At 40.6% G+C, this 26,292-nt stretch overlaps 1 protein-coding gene across 4 annotated transcripts; it reads right to left on the reverse strand.

Annotated features, from left to right (window-relative positions):
- Positions 1-1,905: 1,905 nt before the first annotated feature.
- CFAP221 (cilia and flagella associated protein 221) lies at positions 1,906-24,765 on the reverse strand. Of its 4 annotated transcripts, XM_069021175.1 has the most exons (25): positions 24,730-24,765; positions 23,971-24,109; positions 22,215-22,396; positions 21,662-21,762; positions 20,578-20,664; positions 20,377-20,472; positions 19,390-19,490; positions 17,182-17,285; positions 16,113-16,272; positions 15,563-15,683; positions 15,371-15,482; positions 15,049-15,157; positions 14,200-14,287; positions 12,998-13,087; positions 12,036-12,131; positions 10,756-10,846; positions 8,683-8,810; positions 8,154-8,234; positions 7,615-7,722; positions 7,342-7,497; positions 5,719-5,877; positions 5,235-5,329; positions 4,619-4,708; positions 4,287-4,406; positions 1,906-2,381 (listed from the first exon to the last, which is right to left on the reverse strand). In XM_069021175.1, exons 3-25 carry the CDS (start codon positions 22,348-22,350, stop codon positions 2,258-2,260), a joined length of 2,553 nt encoding a protein of 850 aa, XP_068877276.1. In that variant the 5' UTR covers positions 22,351-22,396; positions 23,971-24,109; positions 24,730-24,765; the 3' UTR covers positions 1,906-2,257. The 4 variants fall into 4 exon arrangements, with proteins under 4 accessions (XP_068877276.1, XP_068877275.1, XP_068877277.1 ...); XM_069021174.1 differs by lacking the exon at positions 24,730-24,765 and having other exon boundaries at positions 23,971-24,714; XM_069021176.1 differs by lacking the exons at positions 20,377-20,472; positions 24,730-24,765 and having other exon boundaries at positions 23,971-24,714.
- Positions 24,766-26,292: the final 1,527 nt, after the last annotated feature.

Raw genomic sequence — 26,292 nt, forward strand, 5'->3', positions numbered from 1 at the left:
GTACCTTTTATTTGATTTAGAGGTTAGTGCTAATTTATGTAATAAGAGGCAGAAAAGCTAAAGAGTGAGTCAGTGTTTACTAACCTTGCTAATAGGACAGGCTCTTTCAGGAAAAATGGATATATCTTAATTAGTAAAACAGTTGCACTGTTATTTAGCCAATTAATCCTTTCCAAACAAGGGAAGCAGTAGCAATTTTACTTGCGGTGAATGGAAATAAACTTGTCTGCACATTCTGCACATCAATTTACACATTTTGACTTTCCCACCTCCATCAGTAAAAATGCAGCCCTTAGATTCCCAAAATAAGGCACATTTTCCATTATATCACTCCTTTTTCTTCCAATTAATTTTCTGTAACATTTCAGTCCTATTCATCAAACACTGAACATAGAAGTGTGGAAAGCCACTAACTGCAGGTTATAATTCTTAAGGTTTATGTCTCATTTCTGAAAGTGCTCAGTAGTCATCCAGGGGTTGACTTAAGAGGTCTCATGAAAACCTAAGACTTCAGATAATTTAGCTAAATTTCATGTTCTTAGACACAGCGGGATCGGCTCTGATAGCTCATCACCTGCGTATCCTGGAGGGATATAATGCACAGACATCTGCACACTACCATCAATCCCTTTGAATTTTAGGAAGATTTTAGTGCAAGGTAATAGCATTTTCTTACCTTCTCTGCACACTGAAACCTGGCCCCTAAAAGCCTTAAAACACAGAAAGGAGGATCACTTCTACAGAAAGGCAGTTCACTTCCTTGGAGGCTGGTGTCTACTGCTGGAGAATGGAGAAGCATGATTAATTTCCACTGAGATGACCAGGAAACAGTTCTGGAGAACGGAGGGAAGGTGATACTGATGTACGAAAAAGAGATTAACTTCGTTTAATCACTGTTGTTTCTGGACACTTTTTCCATCTTTACTAGACTAGACATTTAGCTGATAGGTAACAGTTCCAAAGAATTATCTATGCTTGATTTACCTAAACTGTGCATTATGAACTGTGAATGCTTTCAGTGTAAACTGTAAAAATGTTTTTGTCATGGTCATATTAAGAAACATGCTCAACTCTTAGCTTATCTCTTAAAAGATCAACTGCTTCCCTCAGGACTTGCAGAAGAAAAAAGCAATGTGTACAAATTCAAGCAGTTGTTTGTAGCCAGAGCAATCTGCAGATATCCAGACCTGCATTCTGAACAATCCCTTGTCAATTAGACATTTAGCAGAAACTTAACAGCTTTTTATTTCTTTGAAGGGAGCAGAGATAGTTTGTAGCTAGTATAATACAGGCTATTCTGCAGCTTTTTCACCCTACTTTCCCACTTTCTATCTCCCTGGGCTTTTTACAGCTTTTCTACACTGATCACTCTCTCAAATAAACTTCTTTTCTTAGGGGTTTTAAGTATGCCTGGAAAGAAGTATGGATCCTAGGAATGTAGTGTGTATTGCTGCAATTTCCATGCTTCTTAGTACAGAAGATTTGTGCTTTTCAGCACAAACAGCCTGGACCACTCTTCAAAATGAGTGACCAACTCACTGTGAGTAAAACTAATTTTGTCTGAAGTCTGACAAGAAACTAGAAGACACCTCAGATGCAAGATGATATGCTGAGAAATCTCCTTTCCTAGGGAATACACCCTGACCATTACAGATTTCTCATGAGGCTCTGCAGTTCATTCACTCAACCCATGCACCCTTTTGCCAAGACCTGTGCACTGAATTGAATCCCTGAACAGCTAATAAGACTTGTTTGGACATTGTCTTTGTGGACAGTAATGGTGTTCAAGTCTTTATTTTCCTTAAAAATATCAAATATATGGTTTACTGTCAAGTCTGAGATTTAGCAACTTACCTGCAAAAATTCAAGGACACGCCGTAACTAAAAAAACCAAAATCAGAAGAATTTGGTCACAAGGTCTTTTCACATTTTATTTGACAACAGTGGGCTGTAAATTAATTACCAAACTATTTACATGGTAGTACTGAGGTTTTCTGGTCCTTCACACCACAACAAAATAAGCAGGTGCAAGGCTGAGGTTTCTGACTGGAATAATTATTGTGTTTCGGGTAGTGGGCACAGTGAGAGTCCTTGACAGAGCCGGCATTACTGGTAGGCAGCATTACTGGTGGTTCTCTTCTTACTGTGTAAGAAGTTGCTAACCTCAGTGGACAAAAGTAAATGTAGCTGGGACAGAGATGGCCTCATACATTAACAGGATAAGCAGGGCCAGGCCATGGACTTTGTAAAATTACTCTTATCCCAGAATAAGGCTTTTATTAAGTGCTTTCAGCTTCAATGTCTCCAGATGTTTTCGAACTCTCTCTCCAAGCTCATTGTTTTGGGGTTGAGAATGTCCACCTGGACCATTGCGTGTGTCTCTGCAAGAAATTTAAAGCATCATTTGTATTTATAATAAACAGGGAAACTACTTGGGAATGCTGACAAAATCCAAAGAGGCACTCGCGATTTCTTTTTTCATAATGAACACAGAGGGTATTCCATTACTTATGCAGAACTAGAGAAGTAGTGAAACTGCAGAAAGAACACTTAAGTGTTGGTTTGGCCAGTTAGGAAAGTTAACCATCTGACAGGTAAACACAGACTGACTGAGTTTTACATTTTATCCCTGTAGGAACACAGGATGTGATTGCCAGAACAAGAGTAGCCACATGAAAACCTGGTTTGCCTTAAGGATAAAAACGCTGAAACTTCTGTAGAGGAGCAGTATGTTCTCTGTCATCTAGTGAAATACCACCCCCTCAACAACAACAAAGAACCTTTCAGTGACAACATAAAGGATTGGGACTTCAGTGTTTGCTAATAAATTTTTGCTCCTCTCTTTACAAACCCAAAATAATAGGGAAGATTTCAACAAGTAAATATCAATACCCGGAGTTGTCTAAAACTGAAAACTATTTTCATTTTTTTTCTGAAACAGATATTTAAGATTTAAAAAAGAAAGACACTTATGGTTATAAAACCACTCACCCAAGAAAGGCACCACCCTGCACTGTATTGCTGTGGAGGAGGAAGGTCACTCTTTAGTTACACAAGCTGACCCAAATCCCCACGTTCTGACAAGCAGTGTCATAAAATGTAAAAAACAGCACTGAGTGTGACACATCTACATTTTTACAGCAAATTCTTTTCAATCAGTGCTGTAGTATTCACAAGACAGCAATCAGTGTTTTGTCAGAGACCTCACAATACTGTTTTAAAGTTTAATGGCTGAATGGGATTTCAATGCCAATCAAATTATTCCCCTCTAAAAGTAAAGCAGACATTCAAATCTCTTGACAGCTCTGAAAGTTTCAGGTTATCTTGCACATCCTGGTATCTAAAGCACATCATGGCCACTTTAAAGAGGGGACAACTGTTGGACAGAAATGAATTCACTTGCTCCAAGTCCCACAAGGACTGTGAAAACTGAAGGTTAGAACTCAGCACTTTCACCTGTGCTGCTCTGCAGTCACTCATCACCCACACTGCCGGCTGCAATGTGTGCTCAGGGAGGGTGAAGCTCAGACAGAGCAAATGTGAAACACTCCTAGGAAAAGCCAGAGAAAAAAGCACCATGCCAGGGGGAAATTCTAAGGGCCCTTTCCTCTGCAAGCTTTAATAAACACCTAACCAAAAAGGTCACTGAAAAGCAAAAGTCACTGGTCCAAGAATGTTGAATATCTCTTGAGAAAGCAAGCAGACTGCCTCAAGTGTTAGATCATACTGATACAAACAAAGCCAATGTGTCATGTTCACAGCTGCTTTCTGAAGTAAAATGCAGAGACTGAATTTGCAGTGCAAATTTGCTCAAAGTACTAGATCTGCATCCCACTTGTGATAGAGCCCCTAAAGCATCTCAGTATGACTTTCTATGCAATTCTGAAAGGGATGCTTTGTTGGGCATAGGTAAAACCCTATAAAATGAAGGCCTTGTTGCCTTTGTAAAATCATGGCCTATTCCTGTTACTTTGGCTAAGTAGAAAAGGATTCTGGGTAATGACTCAGCTGGAAGAGAGGTGGAAAACAAGTTACGTAACTATAGAAAACAAATTATATAAACATCATGTGTTTACGTCGTGGTTTATGGTAGTTGGTTAAATTATGTTTGTTGTATTTTAAAAGTATGAAGCTGATAAAAGCCTAATTGCTTAAAAAGGCCTGGTTTCTGCAATAAATGAGCTCCCTTTTGCACCTGCCTGAGGACTCTTCGTTGCTTCTTATCACAACAATGCTGACTTCAGATTCCTTTCCATTCCTCTCTCCTAATTTCAAATTATACCTACCTTGCTTTTTTTGCTGATTCTTCTTCATCTTCTTCTGAAAGTGCCTCCCCAATCTGTGGAAATTCAGCTCGCACCATCTCTGAAGTAAGAATCATGTTGAACTCAGCTTCATCTGTCTCACTAAAAATTAGTAAGATGATGAACAGTTTGTTTTTGTCCTTTTGAAAGTATTTTTTTTTAGCCAACAATAACAAAAGTATGTTTTATGTAAGAGGGACTTTGTGCTTTTGCCTTTGAGGATCTCTTGGGACAGGTTTTGACAAATCCATACATCTTGGGACTGGTTTAGACACAGTCAATCACACCATATACAGAATAGAGGAGAAACTTACTGATCAATTATGTTCTCCTTGTCTCTCTCAGGTAAGTCAGACAGCACTGGTGGTACATCTCTTGGAAGCATATCTAAACTGTAAGGATCCCTGTGATGGAAATGGTACCAGTTTAATATATTAATACTAATGGTATTTTTGTATTTTAAAGCCCCACAGCAGTTGCAGTTACAATGAAGATGATGTACTTTTAAATATTTGCAGAAAATCTGGGTGCACCAGAAACTGCTGTGATATGAGGGAATGTGAGCCTGAGAGATGCTGGCTACCACTGGGTGCAAGTGTCTGTAAGTTAAAGGTTTTACAGGCAGACAGAGTTTGCACCTCCTGGGGGTCTTCTAGGACTGAGTCAACAAGCTTTCAGGAGAGATGTTATCGAAAGCCCAGACTGGAATTCTACTTCCTGGGCTAGCCATTTCTTCTAATGATACTGCTCTTAATCTACCCTTCTAGGAGTCCAGTAGGAGGTTTTTCTGCTGGTTTTGGATTTCTGAGCAGCAATTAATTCCACCTGTAGGGCCACCTTGATTTGTGGGACTAGTGATGGATCAATATAGTTACAGGCAGCTGAAACTAGTGCAGGGTAGAGGCATTGTATATTCAAATTCTTTCTTACCTAGGTATTGTATTTGTCAATGTGGGAACGTTAGAAAAAGTGGAATATTCCAATGGTGAGAATTTTCTCCATTCCATTACTCCACAAATCACTTCCTGAAATGACAAGTGCTACAACAATCAGACCTCTAATACATAATGCAGTGGGGAGAGAGGTTTGCAGGACAGAGCATCGTGTCTGAGAATTGAATTTGGGGAGCTGAATATTTCAGAGCCTTCCATCACTGTAAGGAAGTGAAAATACAACACTGAACATATGGAAAGAGCAAAAAACCACTCAGGCATAAATAAGAGACGTGGATAAAGCCTAAGCAGAACTAGTTATTCTGACCCATGTACTGACTATTTAGGTGCAGGCATAATTTATATTTGAAAATATCTTCTATCTAGAATGTCTCCACCTTCCATTTTGATTCCTTAGAGCCAGTTCTCAGCAAGAACATACCTAAGGCAGGTACTCATACAACAAACCCAAAAGGCCATACCTTGTGATCCAGAAATTTCTTTTGTGTGACTGGAATACTGGATCCTTTGGGGCATTCCTTGGTAAGGGTATATTTTGGATGAGGACAAAGATGATATTCAATATTTGATTCACAATAGGCCAAAGGAAGTAAAAATGGAACTAATCCTGGAGTGGGGTTCTAAAAACAATGAAGAGATAATTTTAATAAATTGTTCTGAGCATCATAACAAATAAAATTAGTGAAAATTCAGTTCTTTCAATTAAGGTAGTCTCCCCAGATGAACAGCTTTGTCTCACTGTGACTGTTCTGTTTGGTGTGATCCTTCATTTTCTGTCTCTTCCCCTCATCCTACAATCTTGTCTGATTTATATGTGATCCCTACTGTCTAAAATACAGCAATTTAGCTGTTGTCTCCAAGTCTGGAAGAAAAAACTATTGCCTAATTACTCTGAAATCCATTGCTGATTCTCTGAACAGTTCAGAATCCAAGAAGGGAAACTGGGCTCGCTGTGATGGAAGCTAATGAACATTTTGCCATCAATTTCCCTGCACTAGCATCTGTTTCTGGATAAAACCCAAAGCTGGGTAGTGTGGATCAAGCTGTGCCTGGCTTTTACACTGATATGACAGAGGGATGAAAGAGATGCACAGAGGATCTCATCAGCAAGTCCACTGGAGTCCTGGCTGCGTGCAGGTGGGACAAGTCTACCTCACAGATATTATGCCAAGATCACCAGACTAGCACAGTGGGCTCTGGCCCCTTGCAGCTAAGAAGTGCTGGGAGACAGAGCCACCCAAGCCAGGCCCAGTGCCATGCTGGCTGGGAGATCTGCCTGTGCCCATGCACAGCACTGCTCTGAGCCCTACAGCTGTCTCTGCCTGCTCAGAGGCACCTCGGGGACCTCTGGGCTGTGCTGCAGTGTGTGGGAAATATCTCTTGCAGCTGGTGCCAAGTAGCACAGTCTACATGACAACAGTAACAGAAAACCCTCCCATGCAACTGGTGGTGATTTCTTGAATCTCTGTGCCTAATAACTTGGAAATGTGGTTTGGGATGCTCTGAGAACTCTTAGAAACTGTAAGGCAGCAGGATGCAATGCGAGCAGAGTTTGATTTCACTTTTCTCCGTTCACCCAAGGATTAGGCAGAACTGTAGTCCCCCAGCTGAACAGCAGGGAAAGACTGCACCTGTCCTACCGACCCGGGCAAGAGTGTGAGGTTACAGAAGGACTGAGATGCCAGGATCATGGCTTTTCCTCTAACATCCAAATAGGGAAACAAATGGAGAAGCAGGGAGGGGTCCCACAGTGTTCCCAGAAATCCTGTGATCACTGATCATTTGTGGAGTGTCAGACTGAAAGGGTCTCCAGTTCTCTGCTTTCACTGGAATTTTGTCTTATCATCCCTCCCCTAAACTGATCAAAACACACCCTAAACTGAAATGGCGCCCCTCTCAGTGGGATTGAGCTCTGTGACTCCTATCCACCAGAACTTGCACCATGAAGGATTACTCTCACTCTAGATAGTTTTATAACCAATCTGAGTAAGAAAACTGCCCACAAATTCCACATCAGGCTTCTGCTGAAACAAGCACACTCTGCTCCTTTCTTAGGTTCTTCATGGAAGTCAACTCGTACTTACAAAAATGCGAAGTGGGTTGCTCTCTGGTGGGTGGACTAAAGCTTGGGGAGGAACCAAGTTTAAGAGGCTGATATCCCCTTCTGCTGCTTCTTTGTGAAAATCTGTCCTCTGAGAGAGCTGCTTCTCAGGAGAAGGAACTACTTGAATCAATTCATCCTTAAAAAACACAGACATCAAAGGTTTTCAGAGTGTAGTAAATCTTTTGGTATAAAATGCCGAGGTAAAATTAATCAAATAATTGTAGAAATGTAGCATTAGGAGTGACTTTGTTACCTGGGCTCCCTGCCTCAGTGGTCGAGAAAGTTTTACAGGTTTGTAACTTGTAGCTGCATAGTGTGTACAAAATGGCTGATACTTCATAATGTTGCAATGCTGAGGAACCTAAATTCAAAGGAGAAAGATGTGCTGCAGGAAATGACAATAATCACTTTCTGTTAACTCATAAATGGAATGGAACATTTGGCTTTATCATGGACACATCACATCTCCATGGTAAAAGACACTTGGAACATTACTGCAGAACACAGTATAAAACCAAAACTCTGAGAAGCCATAGTTCACCAGGACTTTGATGTTTGAGATACAATAATTTCAGCTGAGGTGATTCACCTCTGTCTGGAGAGAGGGGACTATTGCTGGCTGTAAGCTGGTTACTTATAGGAACTGGTGAGATTTGGTTTTAATGAAAGCATGCTAATCATACAGCCTTATTAAGGTAACATTTTTACTGGGCTGCACAGAGGCCACTGAATCAGGCTGAAAACGCTTAACTGGACAGGTAAGAGAAACATGAGGGAGCTGTACTGACTCACCTTCAAGTCGTAAAAAGGAAGAATGTGTCTGACTTTCACATCTACAGATTCAATAGGAACTAGGCCAAGAGCATCAGGTGCCTGAAACAGAACAGTATTTAAAACCAGTAATATGGATGGCATTTTGTTTTGTATTGGCAGCAATCCATGAGTACAGCTAATTGAAAACATACGGAAATAATTATGCAAATATTTATTTTACATAGTTTGATATTTCTGCTGTTCTTTCTTGGACTTTGGCATTTCAGTTTTTTTCTTTCTTTCTTTTTTTCTGAAGAATGGATGCTAATCAGCTCTGAACATTAATGTATTGCTCACAATTTTTGGATACAATTAGGAGAATGAAAAGATTTTTTTACTGTTTTCAACAGAACCCTCAGTAAATCTGAAGTCCTGAATTAATTTGTTAGAAGCCCAGAACACCAGCCACATTGTGAAATTTTAATAGAGGGACTACCAACCCTGGAGCCAATGTCTTCAACAAAATTCTATCTAGACTGCTGACTAACATTTTAGTTACTGTACCTACCAAATAACTGTGTAGTTCATGCGAACTGTAAAAGGGGAATTCAAAAGGCAATATACGATCTTCAGATATGCTGGAAGAAAAGCCCTTATGTTCTTCACTCTTTTCTGGTTTGCTGAAACTCCTTCTTTCTGTCATGATTGCAAAGCAAATATTAAGATTTTGTAATATATCTTAATGCACTGTTTCAGAAATGGAATCAAGTCACAAAATGTATTTAACATTTTCCTAAACCAGGATGTCTAGTAATTTTAATATAAAAATTAAGTTAATACTTCCTAATGACTTTAAATGTCTCATCTACAAGACATGAGCACAACACCTTGAATAGCAGACAGATTTAATTTCCCCTTTCCTAAAAAGACATTACAACCCACTCTTTCCAGCACAGTTCTCATCAAGGCTGAAAGAAGTCAGAGGCCTTTCTTACACTAGATGTCATTACACCTTCTATTTGTAATATTTCTGCATCTTCTGCATCCTGGGAATTAAAAGTGCCTATCTGCAGAAGCAGGAAAAGGCCTGAGATGGAACAGTGTTATGGGGAACTGTAAGGTAGAACTGTGTTGTGAGCTGTTACACCTGCCTGCAGAGGCACATGGCAGCACAAAGGAGCACATGGCAGCACACACAGGCTCGTCTCCACCGGGCCCTGGGGGGAGGAGGTGTCACACGGCAGAGCCCCACTGAGAGGAGCCTGCCAGGAGCTGACAGAGGAGTGAACAGCAGCGAGCACCCCACAAAAGGACATTGAGAAAGTGGTGCTGAGTGGCAACACGGGATAGGTCACATAGTGAAGATTGCCATATATGGAAATACTGTGCCTTAGAAAAGAGGATAAAACCAGCTCATTCCTTCGAACAAACGATTTAGATTCCCTGCCGGTCCGGGTCTGGGATTCAATCACCGACAAGTGTGTCTCAGGAGCTGTCAAACTGTGTGTCTACAAGGGACTGGGAAATAAGAGATCCAAATTCTTCTCTGTCTCCCATATATCCAACTGTGACTCCCATCCAAAGCCAGTTTTCTTCTATGATCTTAAATAACAAGTCACTTTTCCAGACCACCATTTTCATTTCAGTGTGATAAAAAAGTGATTGATTAAAAGCACTTCTATGAGAAAACAATGAGGACAAAAACTCAACCCAGTACTGGCAACCTGGCAATGTGCCTCATGGTTCCTACTGTGTCATTTCACTGAGTTCAGACTTCACCACATTCAGGTGTCTTTCCCCCTTCCATTGCCCCTGCAATAAGCTCCTCCTCTCATCCTGTGTCTCTCACCTCTTGGGCTCCCCCAGATCTGTTCATCTCCCTGTTTCTCATACAGTCCCATCTGCCCTTTCATTGTTCCTCAGGCCTATATGTACAACCACAGAATGGCTGGGTTAGAAGGGACCTTTAAAGATCACCTAGTCCAACCCTTCTGCCAGGGGCAGGGACATCTATCACTACACCAGGTTGCCCAAAGTCCCATCCAACCTTGCCTTGAACAGTTCCAATGATGTATCCACAGCTTCTGCCCTGTTATTACATAGATAAGCTGCATGGTTCCTAAGAATAGTTAATCACATTTTTAAAATCTGGTAAATACTGTGTTTGAAAAACAGATGTAGTTTGACTACAGCCATTTCCACCTTTTAGCAGGGCCTGTTGCCATAGGACACGGAGTAATGGTTTTGAACTAAAATAAGGTAGTTTCAGACTAGATGTAAAGAAGAAATTTTTTTGCAACAAGGATGGTAAAACACTGGAACAAGTTGCCCAAGGAGGTAGGGAATGCCCCATCCCTGAAAACATTCAAGGACAGGTTGGACAAGGCTCTGAGCAACCTGATCTAGGTGAAGATCTAGGTCTCTGCTCATTGCAGGGAGGTTGGACTGGATGGCCTTTTAAAGGCCATCCAATCCAAATCACTCTATAATTCTACCTTGTTACACTTCTATTTTATTCTGGAAGACTCCTTTATAAAGACTCTGTCTTTAAGTTTATATGTAATGAACCTGACACACTGCAGCAGAACCTGAATTATCATAGCCCATGGCCAAAATATCAACTTGTTTTTCTAATCCTTACCAGACACAGAGCCCTCCTCCAGACCTCCAGCCTCCCTGGTCAGTCCACGGAACAGAAGCAATAAACGATTTAGACGAATCTGAACCAAAATCTGAGAGAATGATTTTTAAATTTAGGTTGAACACCCTAAGATTTACAGCCATAGAAATACAGTGTATGTGTTATACCTGTATTTATTCTCCAGAGCTCACTCAGACATCTCTATTTAAGAATTTTTAATATAGTTTTCTGTTCAGGAGAAAATGAGAAGGAAAGATGTAGAGAGGATCTCAATTCTAGAATGACATTACACAATAAATACAGTTAAAACCTTAATTTAGTCTTACACATTAATCAAACTTTTTGGCTAGGTCTTAATCCTTCAGCTGTGTTTACTGGCATATACAGATTAAAGAGAGGGTGAACAGTCAGTTAACCAGGGCCATATGAATATTTGTGGCTCTGAGAATGAGGAGAGTAAACAGCAACCTGCACTGTGTTTTGCCCAAACTCCACAGGGTAAAAATGAAGAATACAAGGTTTTAATACCACATGGGGCTATTTAGTTACTTCCTTATTTGTGCAATACAGAAAAGAGAATTTAATTTCAAGATCTCAATATTGTGAATAGATTGAAGAATATCCAACTGGACACTAGAAGAGCAGGACGTTTCCATCTTGCTTACTACATTAAGATTTATTGGGGAAAGAGCAGTGGACATGCAAGATAATATTTAAACCAAAAGAAATAAGTGATTTTACTGATTAGTCTTTTTCTTCCAGGTCTATACCTCCCTTATTTAAATTTATACCTGTTGTTTCCCATGTTTCCATCATGTACCATTGCAAAGATCCTCCATCATCAGTAACGTCAGAGGAGTGTGAAGGTATGGCTCTCTCCCTCTACTTTCCCTCTCCAGATTAAGTGTCTCCTTACAGAGTGAGTGCTCTAAGCCCTTGGTGGCTCTACTCAAATAAACTCACTCCAGTTTATTAAAGTCTTTCTTGTACTGGTGCAATATTTTATATGCATTTTCAAATCTTTTTTGTACAAAAGTATTCTTTAGTTTAAAAAAAAATCTGAATTTATCTGCATTTGTTTAGTATCAATTCCAATATGAAAGACCAGCTGAATACAAAACTTACTCCAGATCCTTATTTCCTGGTGAGGTAGGGGCATATTTACCAAACTACCAAATCCCTAGCTGGCTGTGAACACTCCTCATGTGCTGGTTGCACGTTCTTTTGTACTGTTTCCCAGGTGTCATGCCATCACACTGTATTCTGGTTGTTTGCTTTACCTTGTATGCTGCTTGTTGGAATTTCCTGAGCATCCTCTTTCTGCTGTCCCAAGGGTCATTATGGAGCAAGTCGAATGTGGGATGGGCACTTGGTTGCTGCACAGTGCATTTTTAAGAAAGGAAACAGAAAAGAAAAAGGACAACCCTTTTTACAACTAGATAAGGGAGAACTTTTCTCCATCCCAAGCCATTCCTTGGCCTGAATCCATATGTTACTTCTAAATACTGAAATTAAGTCCAGTGAAAATATTTGCAGCATTGGCATTTAACCAGAAGCCTTCACTGCAGGGCTTAATGGGAGGTAATCACCAAGTACTAGCAGATGTAGTATGGGAAATGCAGAGATAAGATGGCATGGTCTGCATCCACACAAATGACCAACACAGACTACAACTTAAGTGCACTCTATGGGCGGTTGGACAGCAGACAGAATGGACAGGGGCTCTACCAAATGCATACTTCATCTTGCACAGACACGAAGTTGGAATAGCTGTAAGGACTCAAACCAGGCGCTCAGCAAAACCTTTCTCCAACAATAGCACATACCCAAGGAAGGGTGAAAGATGCCACAGAGAAGGGCAAAAAAAATCTAAGTACCAGAAAGGTTCCTGTCAATCTAACCTGCAGGCAGAGGCTGCACACCTTGTGATATGCTTAACCTTACAATGAGGCATGACAAAGCTTCTCCTGAGAGATCTTTCAGAAACAAGCAATATAAATCTCAGGTTAGGACTGCAGATCTCCACTTGACTCTCATACTAGATTAGAACATTAGAAGATCAGTTGTGCATGCAGCATGGTGCCTGCCCCAGCTAAAAGTAAAATGGGAAATAAGGCACTGATACAGAAGTAGGAATATCAGGAGGAAAAGTATTCAATGTCAAACATCTATGGCTGTTTCTTAGCTTGGGAGGTGAAAATATAGCATGCACATAGCAGGCTATAAAAACATATGAACAAACCTGGTCAACATGCCGGGTAACACGTCTAAAGGAGACTTCTATTTCATCCCTTTGGAACTCCTGTTCTATGACAGGTTCTCCTCTTTGGATCTAATTTGAAGAAGAAGCACATTAGCACAAAGCATCCAGGGAATTCTTTCCTCCATTATAATTAGTGAAACTCACAATGTAACATTATGGAGGTGTTTCACAAAACACAGACTTCATTATCTTCTAGGGAGTGATTATTGCAACCCTTAAGCAAGTCAAACAAAGTTAAAAAAAGTATTTTCAGGTCTGAGTTTCAATCAAATCTCTGTCCTAATGCAACATGGTTTGCTTTGCATAGCCAGAATCAGCAGGTAAGGAAATAGAAGCTTCTAAACAAAGTTAACATACATCTAATTCAGTGATACACCAATCTCACAATTTAGATCCCTTTTTTACTAATTTCCTTTTTAGTATTAAATATAATGTTTTATATTGCCTAATTCAGTGTATAAATCAAGCCTTTATCCTATGTATAAATAATTTCACTCCCACAACCAGTTGGAAGTCAGTGGGATGTCAGAAGCTACTCGAATACCCAGGAAGCAGGGTAAGAGGGACAGGCTCCACCTGTCCCTGAGGGCTGTACCACACAAAGAAAAATATTTCCTGCCACCAAGTATTGCTTATTGCTTGTGTCACCTCTGTGGAAGAGGACCCATAGTCTGTAGTGACTGGAAGAAACCAAAGAGAGAGAGGGTGAAGATGCAGAAGTACAACCTGATGAATTATCTCCCCACGGCTCTGTGTGGGAGTACTGACTGGATCTAGCTCTTTGAATGTGAGCCATTCAGAACAGCAGCTCCTCAGAGGTACAACACAAACAGAAGTTTGGATGTGGTCTTGGTGCTGACAGGATTATGCTGGAATGTGGCACTCTGATCAGAGACTGGGTGGCTGGGTGCAAATCTGCTAGGTGGGCAAATATTGTTATACTTCTGGTAATACCTTACCCTTCTCTCTGTCTGCCTTAAAGATAAAACCATCCCTGAAACAGTGATGCACAGGCACAATAAAGATATGACTGCAGTAAAAAGCACAATTAGCACAGGTTTGCATTGATTAACAAAGAAAAACTGAACATGTAGAGAGCTTGATACAATTCACTAGTGCACTGCATAATCTGAAAGTATAAGTTTGATTTCAAATTTACAGAAAAAACATCAAAGATTAACCTTGTATTGCTCTTCTTCCCTTCGTCGGCTTTCAATAATCTCTTTTTTAAACTCCACAGAGATTGGATCACTTCCCTTATGAACTTGCCTGCATTTGCAGTGGAGACAAGAAAAATGCTTTACTTAATGCACAGTTTGCTTTATTCAAAGGCTAACAGACTTACTCTCCTCTTCCTGAGGTGCCTATGTGTCCATGACATTCAGTGCATGAGATGATCTGTGGATTTCAAATGAAACCACGATGTGCTTACAGACCCAACTACGTTCTGCTTCGCACCATTTGATGTACAACAGAATCATAAAATAAGTAAGGTTGGACAAATCTCAAAAATCATTAAGTCCAGCCATTAACCTAACACTGCCTAACACTCCACTAAACTATGTCCACATCTATCAGTGGGACATATCAGCACTACATCTACACGTTTTTTGAATGCTTTCAAGTGTAATTCTGCTCTCACTTCATTATTCATTTTAGCCTGAATATACTGACAACCATGACAAAATCTTCTTTTGCCCTTAAGGGCACAAGATGAGATGTCTGAGAACAAGGTTAGACAAACAAGATTTTGAGCAGGTTTCTTTTTGAATGGAACCATAGGCAATCAAAGACCTCATTGGGTACTACTATGGATTATTACTGAGTCTGCTCTTAGCAGGAGAGAAAAAAAAATTAAATAAAACAACAGTAACTTAGGCTTAAAACAAACATATTGGGACACGAAATGGCACCATTCTGCACTAGCGGATATTTCATACATCATTCATAGAGGCCTTGGTTAAGCAAATCCCAGTCTTGTTAACATGGTTAATTAACATGATTAACTAACATGATTAACTAATAATTACCTCTTTAGATGATTTGCTTCCTCTTCCTGAGCATTTTGTTTGACTTTCAGTTGAAATATAGTGTCCTTCATCTGCCTGGTTTTCATCCCTTCTTTGTCTTGGGACAGGGCTGCAGGGACATCAGAAAGCCATATACACCTCAGTCTAGATTGGGTTTTTAATTGTGAAATCCCTTCATTAAGATAACTATACCCATTAATACATAAAGCTAAGGTGAGATTTCTCACAGAAACAACAGTTACATCACCTCAGCAATTCTGGAGCCAAGTTCCTCATCAGACCTACAAATAATGCTAAGACCAAGTTTATGCTGTTTAATTACCTTCTTTTATGTCCTTTATCTTCAATTTTCCTGGTTCCTGAATCAAAACACTAGCCACAGCATATGGATTTGACAAGTCTGTGGGGAATCTGAGGTTCTGGTATTCAATTTCCTATAAGATATAAATTAATAGGAAGAAATAGAAACATGGAAGATTTCCTGCCCAGAAAAGTAATTATTATCTTTTCACACCTTCAGTTTTGGAGTAGGCTTTGACTGTAGTTGGCTGAACTGGTCTCTTCGCCACGTCATGGATTTTCCAGACACAGCTTTTTTCTCTGGATGACATTGTTGTTCATCAAAATGTTCTTTTCTAGATGTCAGAAGGACACATATTGCTTTCATAAGTACTCTCTAAGTGGCAATAAGTCCAATTTTTTCCCCAAAAAATTAAGTACAACCCAAAAGGCTCAAAACCCCCTGCATCTTGCAAGGCCTCAGCAATAAGAATAATAATGAGTGGGAATGATAGAAGCTGAGGATGCTCAATACTGCTTTAAGGATATGTAACTTCTCATTATATTTATTTTGCTTGTTTCACTTCATATACATTAAGGATGTTCTGAGCAAAGAGTGTAAGAAAGCAGGTATATGTATCAACAGTAGAATTACATCAGTGCACTGTAAGTCTCCAAAGATACCAATGCTTAAAATGATCATAGCAAAATGGTATAAAATCCTATTACATGAGTATTTTTTAGAACTGGGCAAAAATACTAAAAGACCAATCAGCCACACATACATCAGAGCCAGATGTGGTGTTGATGTTCCTGTGAATACACACACATAGGGTTTTGAGTGAAACTCTAAAATCCGTAACTGCATTGCCATTTGTGCTGTTCCATACTCAAATGGGGAATACTTCACAGTTACTTTGACTTTTCCATTGCCTGGAATGATTCCTGTGATTAGAGGAGAAAAACAGTAAGAGTCCATATAACATGAGCCCCCTTAAGTATGCTGGAATTGATTCTGGGCTACTTTTTTAAACAACTTAATGTTTGAGAGGATGGTAGGAGGCATGGAAAATATTTCAGGTCTCAAAGCATCTTTCAAAAACTATGCCTGTTGCCAGATAATAGAAGATATTTTACAATAGCTGAGAGGTTTGACTGTAGGCCTATAATATTTCATACTGCTGTGAAAATGACTGCCTGTTTATATGTAGAAATTCTTCACTTGCATCTGCTAGACTTAAGTCTTTGGCACTTTCTGCTTTCATGGACAAAGCATTATAAACATATTCCTCTGTGCTTTTCCAAGCTAGGGGACTCATATGGATTTGATGCATTACCTGTCTCTGCTTGACCTTATTTCCTTACTACCTATTCCATTATTTTCTCAACCACTTTAATCACCATTCATATCCCTAAACATTAAGGGCCTTTCCCAACCTAAATGACTCTATGATTACTCTGAGCACAATGGTTTTAAGTAGGAGCTGCAACTTTTTAGTGCTTTAAAGATGGCCTTCCGCCATATTTTCAGGCTACCAAAATTTCTGACTTAAGTTTTACTGGGATGACCCTTTTTTTCGAGATACTCTTCTGGGAAGACAAAGGCCACACAGACTGTTTGGAACATCCCATATTTTGTCAGAGCTTGCCTTTTGTCATAGCTGGACATTGCCTAAAGGAACTTACAGCCAAGTTGGTATTTGCCATGAGGCTGCAAATGACTGGCTGCATTTACCTGCAAAAACTTTACCAGAGGCAAAGGTTTTTTCTGTACAGCACTGAATAGACTGTCACAAGTAACTACACCTCATAAACACAGATTTAACATTTAGAATTTTAAAGAAGTCAGTCTACCAAATGTTGGCTGGACAGTGAAGGCTCTGTGAGGCTGAATAATATCAATGTGGAATTCAAAATCTATGGGACAGCTGCACTGCAATGGGATAACATACTCCTTACTGAAAAGAGATAAAAGAAGAATTAAATTAATCAAACTACAGTTGTTCATCAATTACAAGCTGAGAAATTGTATTATACATACCATGCACTAAATTACCTGCATTCAGAGGGGTGGGTTACTTATTAATGTGAAAATCATAATTCCTCACTGTTCCAAAACAGCAAAATATTTCAGATCTTTCATTCCCCCAGGAAATAAGAGCTGAATCTTGATTTGAATGCTGGACATTACTTTCTCCTACCCATACAGAATTTGATTACAGAAAAATTTTAAAAATCTGCTTTTTGGAAGTTATTTATGTCTGTCCTCAAATTCTTACAGACTGTAGTATCTAGCAAGTACAAACAATGCAAACTGGAGCAATGAGTACAGAACCAGAAGTCAGCCTTTGCCCATGGCCCTCCTTGTGAAAGATGATGAGAAAAGAAAGTATTGAAAACTCCAGCACATCAGAATGACTGGACTTTAAGCACTGTAGAAATAACGATGCTGGGGCCTAATTTTCATAATAGCCCTTTATGTCTCATGCACGTTGTGTGAGGACTATTAGTACACATCTTTTCAACCTCTCTTGCCTTTGTATGCAACTGTTTTCACAGACCAAACTGAAACACAAAAGCTTTGGTGCACCACCATTCATCACCCTGCACATCAAGATCCATTTACACAGGCTTGTTTCTGGTTTTTATCAACTGTCTGACTGAAATCCTACCCTGCTGATCAGCAAAGAATGCATGCTACACACAGTGTTCCTCTGGAAAGCACATTTTAAAATGCCTAAAGAAATAAGCAATAATAGCCAAGTTCTTTTGTCTCTGCCTTACTATGGCCTGTTCACAAAGAAGATGCAATGGCAGACTGGGCAGGAAATTTGTTTTAGGGCATAGTGCAGCTTGAACAGTAGCCAAAGTGCCTCAAAAACAAGCCAAATATGCCACCTGTTGCCTGATGGACCTTCTGTACCTAAGGGGAATGGTGGGTGGTAGAATACAGATTTTATCCTACAGTTATGGAAGTAAAAGGCAGTTTTTCCATTAACTTCATGGGCTATGGACTGAGCCCAGATTCCCTTGGGTTCTGTAAAGTACCAACTACCTCAGAGAGCTTTCCTTTTTTAGAAAGTTTTTAATAGTTTAATGCTGAAAAATACTGGTAAAAATGAAGGTTTGAAACCACAAGTTTTCTCTTCAGGAATTCTTCCAAATTTCCTCAGGAGTATCTTTGAGCATCCCTGCTGCGTTGAAAAAAATTCTCATTATTTAAAATTATATTTTGTTCTCTTTCTAACATATTCTCTGTATTCTGAGAATATGAAAGTTCTGTATACTTCAGTACTAACAGGAAGCAAATAACAGAATCACATCATGCCTAGAGGTCCCCAGAAAGTCAGGAGTTATGTTCAGTCCTGTGAGAAAGCCACAACGTTACAATTCACTAAAGTTTAACAGACTAAAGGGGATTAGAAAAACAAACGAACAAAAAGACACAAATGTTATTCTGCAATGCTGGACTCATTTCTACTGCAGAATTTTGCATGTTTCTTATATGTGCTTTGCCTATTCATATTTCTGTGCTTCAGTAAAATTCATGAGTTACTTTCAACTCACAGACTATGACAAAGCCACCTGCTAAGACTTTCACTTCCTAGAATTCTCTCAAATCTTTACACTCATAAAAATCACCATAATTTCAACTAATATAGCCAATATACTGCAGAACTAGACCCTAATAAACAGAACCTGCCTTCTCCTTTTCCTCTTCCCAGTTCCTATTAACAACTGTTACTGATTACTTCATGAGAACAGTCAGTGTTACATCCATGCAATAGACAGAGTAAAATGAAGTCTAGGTCATTAAATACTTTTAAATACAAGAAGCAAAAAAACCCAGCTCCTTCTCTACATATGTTTAGCCTGCACGTGTTTACTTTATGGTGAATGGCACCTGAAACAGTTTATATACAGAATTATTTTTCAGTCCAGATGGTAGCTGAGTTTCTTAAGGCTTTCAAGACATCAAGTTGTACAAATAGAGAAAAATGAGATTTTTCAGTTTTTGGGCACATCTCACAAAATGTGGACAAATGTCTGTCCTTAACTTACCTCTGACCAACTGATACATCAGACAGATTTATAAATGATGGAAATTCTACAATATTCATAGCAGGGTAAGCATGCATGGGAACAACTAAGGTATCATCTCCCTGCAAACAAACAAACAAACAAACAAAAGGGTGCAAATATTTATCTCTTATAATTAGTAAATCATAGAATCATAGAATGTTAAGGATTGGAAGGGACCTTAAAGATCATCCAGTCCCAACCCCCACTGCCATGGGCAGGGACACTCCCACTATACCAGGCTGACCCAGGCCTTATCCAGCCTGGCCTTGAACACTGCCAGGGTTGGGGCACCCACAATTTCCCGATGGCAACTGTTCCAGTGTCTCACCACCTTGACAGCAAAGAACTTCTTTCTAATATCTAACCTAAATTTCCTGTATTTTGATTTCTACCTATTACCCCTTGTCCTATCACTACATTCCTCATGATCTGTCCTTCTCCAGCTTCCCTGTAGCCCCTTTCAGATACTTGAAGGTTGCTATGAGGTCTCCATGCAACTTTCTCTTCCCCAAGCTCAACAGTCCCAACTTTCTCAGTCTGTTATGGAAGTAAAAAGTTTCTCTAGTATTTGGCCAGTAAGACTTTGGGCATAGAACATCTTCAGGATTATCACTGTGCTGCACCTCAGAATGTTACTATTCTACCTGCTTTCAGTATCCATCTTTCCATACTTTATGCAAATCTCTAGAGCTCCTCTGAGCCTGCTCAGCTAAGAAATTACATCAGTGTGGCACAAAGACTGATCTACTGGCAAAGAATAGCAGAATAAGTTATATAACCTTACCTACAGCTCTGGGATGTTTACAGAGAAAAAAGTTTAATGCTTAAAAGTTAAATACTCCAGTCAAGACTTACTGGGAATAAATCCATGTGTCTCTAAAAGATTAAGTTTTATCATTATCATCATGCTCTAATAGTTGTTTCATCCCATTACAACTCTAGCTATACTTTGCAATGAATCCTCACCTCACAGTGAATTCGGATGCAGTCATAGTAGTATCGCCACTCATCAGGACAAAAATCAACAGTAATCACAAGGGACAAACCAGGGACAAGCCGGTGCTGGAAAATGACCCAAAACAAACTAAAAGGTGTGTAAGAGCTGCTTATATGACATAAAACCTGTGCTGCATGCAAAGAGCAGCGTGAAGATTTTCTGACACTTACTGTTTTGCTGTATTTGATCTGAAAATACATTGTCTGGGGTGGTATTATGTGAAGGTTTAGTGCATTGGTAGAAATATTTATCAGCTTCTGCAGAACAAAAGAACACAAAAAGCACAAAACACTTTACAATATAAGAGGTCAATTAAGAATGCCAACGGTACTTTTTGTAAAACCTTCCATAGCAAAGACGTAATCAATTTTACTTTAGTAGAAATAATACTAAATATGCTCTGAATTCAAAAGAAAATGATGCAAAACATATATCCCCTGTCTTTATTCTTTGGAAACAAGTCACAATTCTTAACCAAGGAATAAGTTAGTCTTGCTAGAAAGATGCTACTATTGAATCAAATTCTGGTGCTGTTTTTCTTACGTGCAAAAGGAACAAATAATGAAACAATTTATTGACCACTTTTAGGAACATCTGAAACAACAGGAATTGTATAGTACTCTGTGGTTCTGTCTTGGTTTTCTAGCAACAAACCTTTGGATGGTGGCAGTTCAGCCAAGCCTATAAAAGCCTCCTGCATTTGTTTACTTTCATTATATTCAGAGAACCTAGGCCACCATAACCACCCAACCTCTGTCTCAACACACTTAAAACATGAATAAAAAAGGCAGACAAAGGCAGAGCAGAGAGTAGAAAAGGAAATACCCAAACCATTCACAAGGAAAGATAATCAAACCGATGCATACAATTTCCTTTCTCAGAATAAATTGTTCTTGGCAAAAGACCAGAGGTGCTTTCAAAACTTTCCCACCAGTGAACATGTTTGCAGACACAGTGACAGTTCAAGGACATTTTGAAAAAACAAATCTCCTGTGGAGTTAAAGCCCAAATCCTTCACTCATGATGTGCAAACCACATATCACTAACACTGATGCAGACATGGGAAACAGGGAGTATAAAGGAGGGTGATGCTCACAGCCTGGTACTCGTCTCTTTTGTTACCGCAGGGCCACTGAATTTAAGTGCTGCTTTTTAGAGCTCTCCACAGAGCAAAGGCCTCATGACCACAAGCAGTCCACTCAGATTCTGCTGTCCTTTTATGAGCCTCAAGGGGATCCCCACTCCAAAACTTACCAGCATCTGTTGGTGATGTTTTCCAACTTCATACCCTCCATAGTGTAACACAGCAGGCTCAGCCTGTACAAACCTGCTCCTCTGAAGTTCTGAATAAATCTCTATATATCAAAAAATAGAGAGAAAAAGAGACCAGAAACACACATGATGAGTGGTACTTACATTGATGTAGTCTAGTTATGCTATACTGATGTATTACTGGAACAAAAAGATATTATTTCTCCTTTTAAGTGGGCATGAGTTTATAAATGGAAAGTTATGGCAGCATCCGCTACCCCAGCAGATCCATGATCCTGCCACCAGTTCATCTCTTGGCATCATGGCTTCAACAAGCCACCCCAAAACTTTAGGGTCAGCCAGGATCAGCACAGCCACTATTTACTTCCTGACTACCACCCCCCCCCCCCCCCCCCCCCCCATTATTTGGGCTCGCAGGAAGCTGCAGTTTAAGCAACAGGATGGGAGTTTTCTCAGTGAATTGCAAAAAAAATAACAGCCAAGTGTTTCCCAGAATTGCCACAAGGCTGGGAACAGTCAGAGAGCAGGAACTTACTTGATTCCAGCAGGTGATGGGGGACAGCTTGTCTTTTTTCAGGTTCCTCCACCAGGTGGCTCAAGACACTGGGTACTTTCTTCAAGGACCCCCTAGAGACAGTAATGTCTGTGGAGGCCGATGGAACCAGATCCATGTTAGGACAGAAACAGGATCTCAATGGCACTAAAATTCCTCAGTGCCTGGGGTCAAACAAAAACAACATAATGAACAAAATGTCTTCTCTTGCACTGGAAACATCTGCTGCCTAAAACTGCCTTGAAACATTTAGGAGAGGGAGCTCCTTTTTCCCTGCTGAAGTAGATTACTCTGTGTGTGTGCTAAGTACAAGGAGAGAATGATTCCAGGAAACCTTGCTCCCACTGAAAGGCCTAGCACTTTGGGCATCTGTTCTAAGGCTTGTTGGGGACACCTGCCTTTCAGGTCTGTGTAAAACACCTCTCTCTTCCTTATCCCCCAGCAGAGAGGAAGAGAGGAGGTTCTGTTAATTCCACCATCTGAACTAATTTCTGCAGAGATGTTCTTCCAATGTCTCCTGGGTGTTTGACTTGTTAACTTGCAGATTAACTTTTGATTTTTAAATATTAATATGAGGGATAAGAAAACTGGCATTTGAATCTTTTGTTTGGATAGCACCATCTGGGTTATTAGTTCAGTGAAGATAACTGTAAATGCTGAAAGCCACGGGCATTACAGATCCTGTGTTAAGTATGCAGTTATCAGAACATAAACTTCTCTACTGACAAGTGCAAATTTTACATAATAAAGACACCAGACACGATCCATCCACCAGAAATTATCTTTGTAAATAGAGCACACAGAGCCCTTGACTCTTGTATGAACTGGAGAACTGCATGGAGAAAAAGACACAATACTTTTGGAACAAGTACTGAATTCAAAAGCCATGCTGGGATTTTCAGTCCTCAAGCAGGCACCACTCAACAGTTTCAAAGCTGCATTATTCCACCTCCCTCATTATATTTTATGGTCTCATCTCTGGTATTTGTCTGGTTTTCCAGTCTGCTTTAGATCTTTCAGGCACAACTTGAGAGGTGCTTCAAGCTCATAAACTGCTGTTTTGACTTACGGCTTTGTGCAGTATTAAATAATAAATAAGCAAGAAGCTCAAAATAATGTGCTACCAGGACCGTGGCCTTCATAATATTTTCCACTCAATAACTTCAAGCACAAATTTTCCACTCACAACAGAAAACCTGTAAGAGGAGCTGCATTACTGTGCACTGCAGTAAATTTCTTCTGAGGTAGCAAAACCAACCACACTCAGACAAAAACACTGCCAAAAAATTTCTAAACATAAGGATAAGGTTTACATTTTTTCCACTTGTGTTCTTCAACTTTAATTTGTACCACTGCCACCCTCCTTCTCCTGGTCAGCATTCCGCATCGGAAACGCAAGGTTGGAAAAGGTGTAGCAGACAAAAGTCTCCTCAAAGGATTCCTGGCGTACCCTTTTCCATAATTTACAGTGATGATGCCATCACGGCTCACCAACTTCAATAACACTGCGTGTTGCTCAAAGGGCTAATACAGAACAAATCCTTAAGGTCCTGGAATGTCTGAATACCTGCTACTCTTAAATTTTCCAGGACAGCTGTGTCTATCGACTTTGTGTGTGTGTGTGTGTGTGTGTGTGTGTGTGCGTGCGTGCGTGCGTGCGTGCGTGTGTGTGTGTGTGTGTGTGTGTGTGTGGAGCCAACAGAGCTGTGAAATCCTGAGAGCCCATGGCAAAACTCACCCCAAACGCCCTCAGACCAGGTTATGACCCTTCTCCTTGTCAGCGCTCGGGCTTTCTAATCCCTTCTCGTGCCTCGGAGCTCCTCGCACGCCTCACCCCACCAAAGGATGCGGTGCAAAGCCATTACAACTGCGTGAGGCTGGAAAAGGCATCGCTGTACACACAGCACGTACCTCCTGCTGCCACAGCCGCCCAGCCCTCCCGGAGCCCCGGCAGAGCCCGGTTCCCCCTCTCAGCGCTCCCGGACACCCGGCAGAGCCCGGTTCTCCCTCTCAGCCCTCCCGGAGCCCCGGCAGAGCCCGGTTCCCCCTCTCAGCGCTCCCGGACACCCGGCAGAGCCCGGTTCTCCCTCTCAGCCCTCCCGGAGCCCCGGCAGAGCCCGGTTCTCCCTCTCAGCCCTCCCGGACACCCGGCAGAGCCCGGTTCTCCCTCTCAGCGCTCCCGGACACCCGGCAGAGCCCGGTTCTCCCTCTCAGCCCTCCCGGAGCCCCGGCAGACGGTTCCCCCTCTCAGCGCTCCCGGAGCCCCGGCAGAGCCCGGTTCTCCCTCTCAGCGCTCCCGGAGCCCCGGCAGAGCCCGGTTCTCCCTCTCAGCCCTCCCGGACACCCGGCAGAGCCCGGTTCCCCCTCTCAGCGCTCCCGGAGCCCCGGCAGAGCCCGGTTCTCCCTCTCAGCCCTCCCGGAGCCCCGGCAGGGCCCGGTTCTCCCTCCCAGAGCTCCCGGAGCCCCGCGGCCCGGCCCGGCCCGGCCCGGCCCTCACGGCGGCCCCGCGGAGGTCGCTCGGCAACGAGGCAGCCGCGCTGGGCCGCACCACTCGCGGCTGGGCGGGATCCCCACAGCGGTACTCCAGCTCCTCTCATGGCGAAAGTACAAAAAACAGGAAAAACAACTTCTCTTTCTTTCTTTTTTTTTTTTTTTCCTTCTTCCCCCTAGTAAGCGTCGTTTTCAGGATTCCCAGTGTGGTCGCAGACAGAGCAGAGGCACTTCTTTCCCTTTAAAAACTTGGTTTAAAACAGATTTTGAATGTTTTATTACAGTTTAAAAAAAATCCCAAAACCTTCTTTCCCCCCCCTCGCTTCCTATATGTTCTTGCTTTCAGCATTAAAGAGTCATCCCTTGGAAAGTAATCCTGAAAACGTTTCTTCAGTGTATTTTTCATACCACCCATAAATTATGAGGGCTTTTTTACCTAAATGGGTACAGGGGAGAAGGGGAAGCAAAATTTTCTTCCTTTTTTTTTCTTTTTTTTTTTTCCCTTCAGACAGGCGATCTGGACCAAGAATAAAATGATTCATTTTCAGTTTTTCTAAAGCAGAGGTAAAATGTGTCCAAAAGTAGTGCAACATTCATTTTGGATAAAAAAATAAGGAAGAAAAGCTTCAGATCATAAAATTCAGATCCCAGGACATAGTTCCTATACTTAGTAAGATGTAATTGCTCTCGGTTAGGAAAAATTATGCCTACAACCTTGACATGATGTTTTAAATATAGGCTTAATATAGAAAGCCAGAAATATTCCCAGAATGTTTTTCTTCCTAACATATTCATAGAATAAAATTGTTCACTTTCAGTTTTTCTAACATAGAGGTAAAATAGAACATATTTCTCCTCACAATTCACATGTACATCAGTCTGTTTGGACAATGATAGTTGAGTGTAAACCAAAAACCATGTCTGCTTTCGCATCAGAGGGTTTAAGCATGATGCATCTCTGGAGAAGCACTTTGTAAAGTTTCCTGGAAAGCAGCAAATGAGTGGAAAAGGTAGGTGAAAAGAGGGGATTATCACCCAACAAACCTTCATATTTCCTTGAGAAGGCTGATATAAATAAAGATTGTTAACCAGGATTTAAATAGGTGATTCTTGCCTCAGTTTTGTCTCTATATTCTAGATGTCAGATGAAAAATGTGTGGCCTAATTGTCAAGCTGTAGTAGAGGCATTGCAAACAATTTAATTATTTAGCAAAGGAAGGAGAAAAAATAGTTATTTCCAGCACTAATGGAATTTTTAAGTATTAATAAATAAATACTTACAATCAAAGTTGGTTAGTGCTTGATAAGTAAACAATCCTACAATCAGAGTAGTACAAAGCAAAGTAATTTCTTTTATTTACTCCTAAAGTTAAAGTGAAAAGTCCTTCAAAATTGTATGAACAAATTCAGATGCTTCTTTCCTGGTTTAGACATGGGACCTGAAAGAAATTCCAGCTGTGACAAATTTACAAGGGGTATACTTAGTAGATATAAAAGCAAATGCACACAGACATTGTTTAATTAAACAAAATTCTAATTTGGGGCTCTGTGAATTCTTGGTAATAATTCT

Source organism: Aphelocoma coerulescens, chromosome 7 (genome assembly GCF_041296385.1).
Source record: "Aphelocoma coerulescens isolate FSJ_1873_10779 chromosome 7, UR_Acoe_1.0, whole genome shotgun sequence".
NCBI classification, from domain to species: domain Eukaryota; kingdom Metazoa; phylum Chordata; class Aves; order Passeriformes; family Corvidae; genus Aphelocoma; species Aphelocoma coerulescens.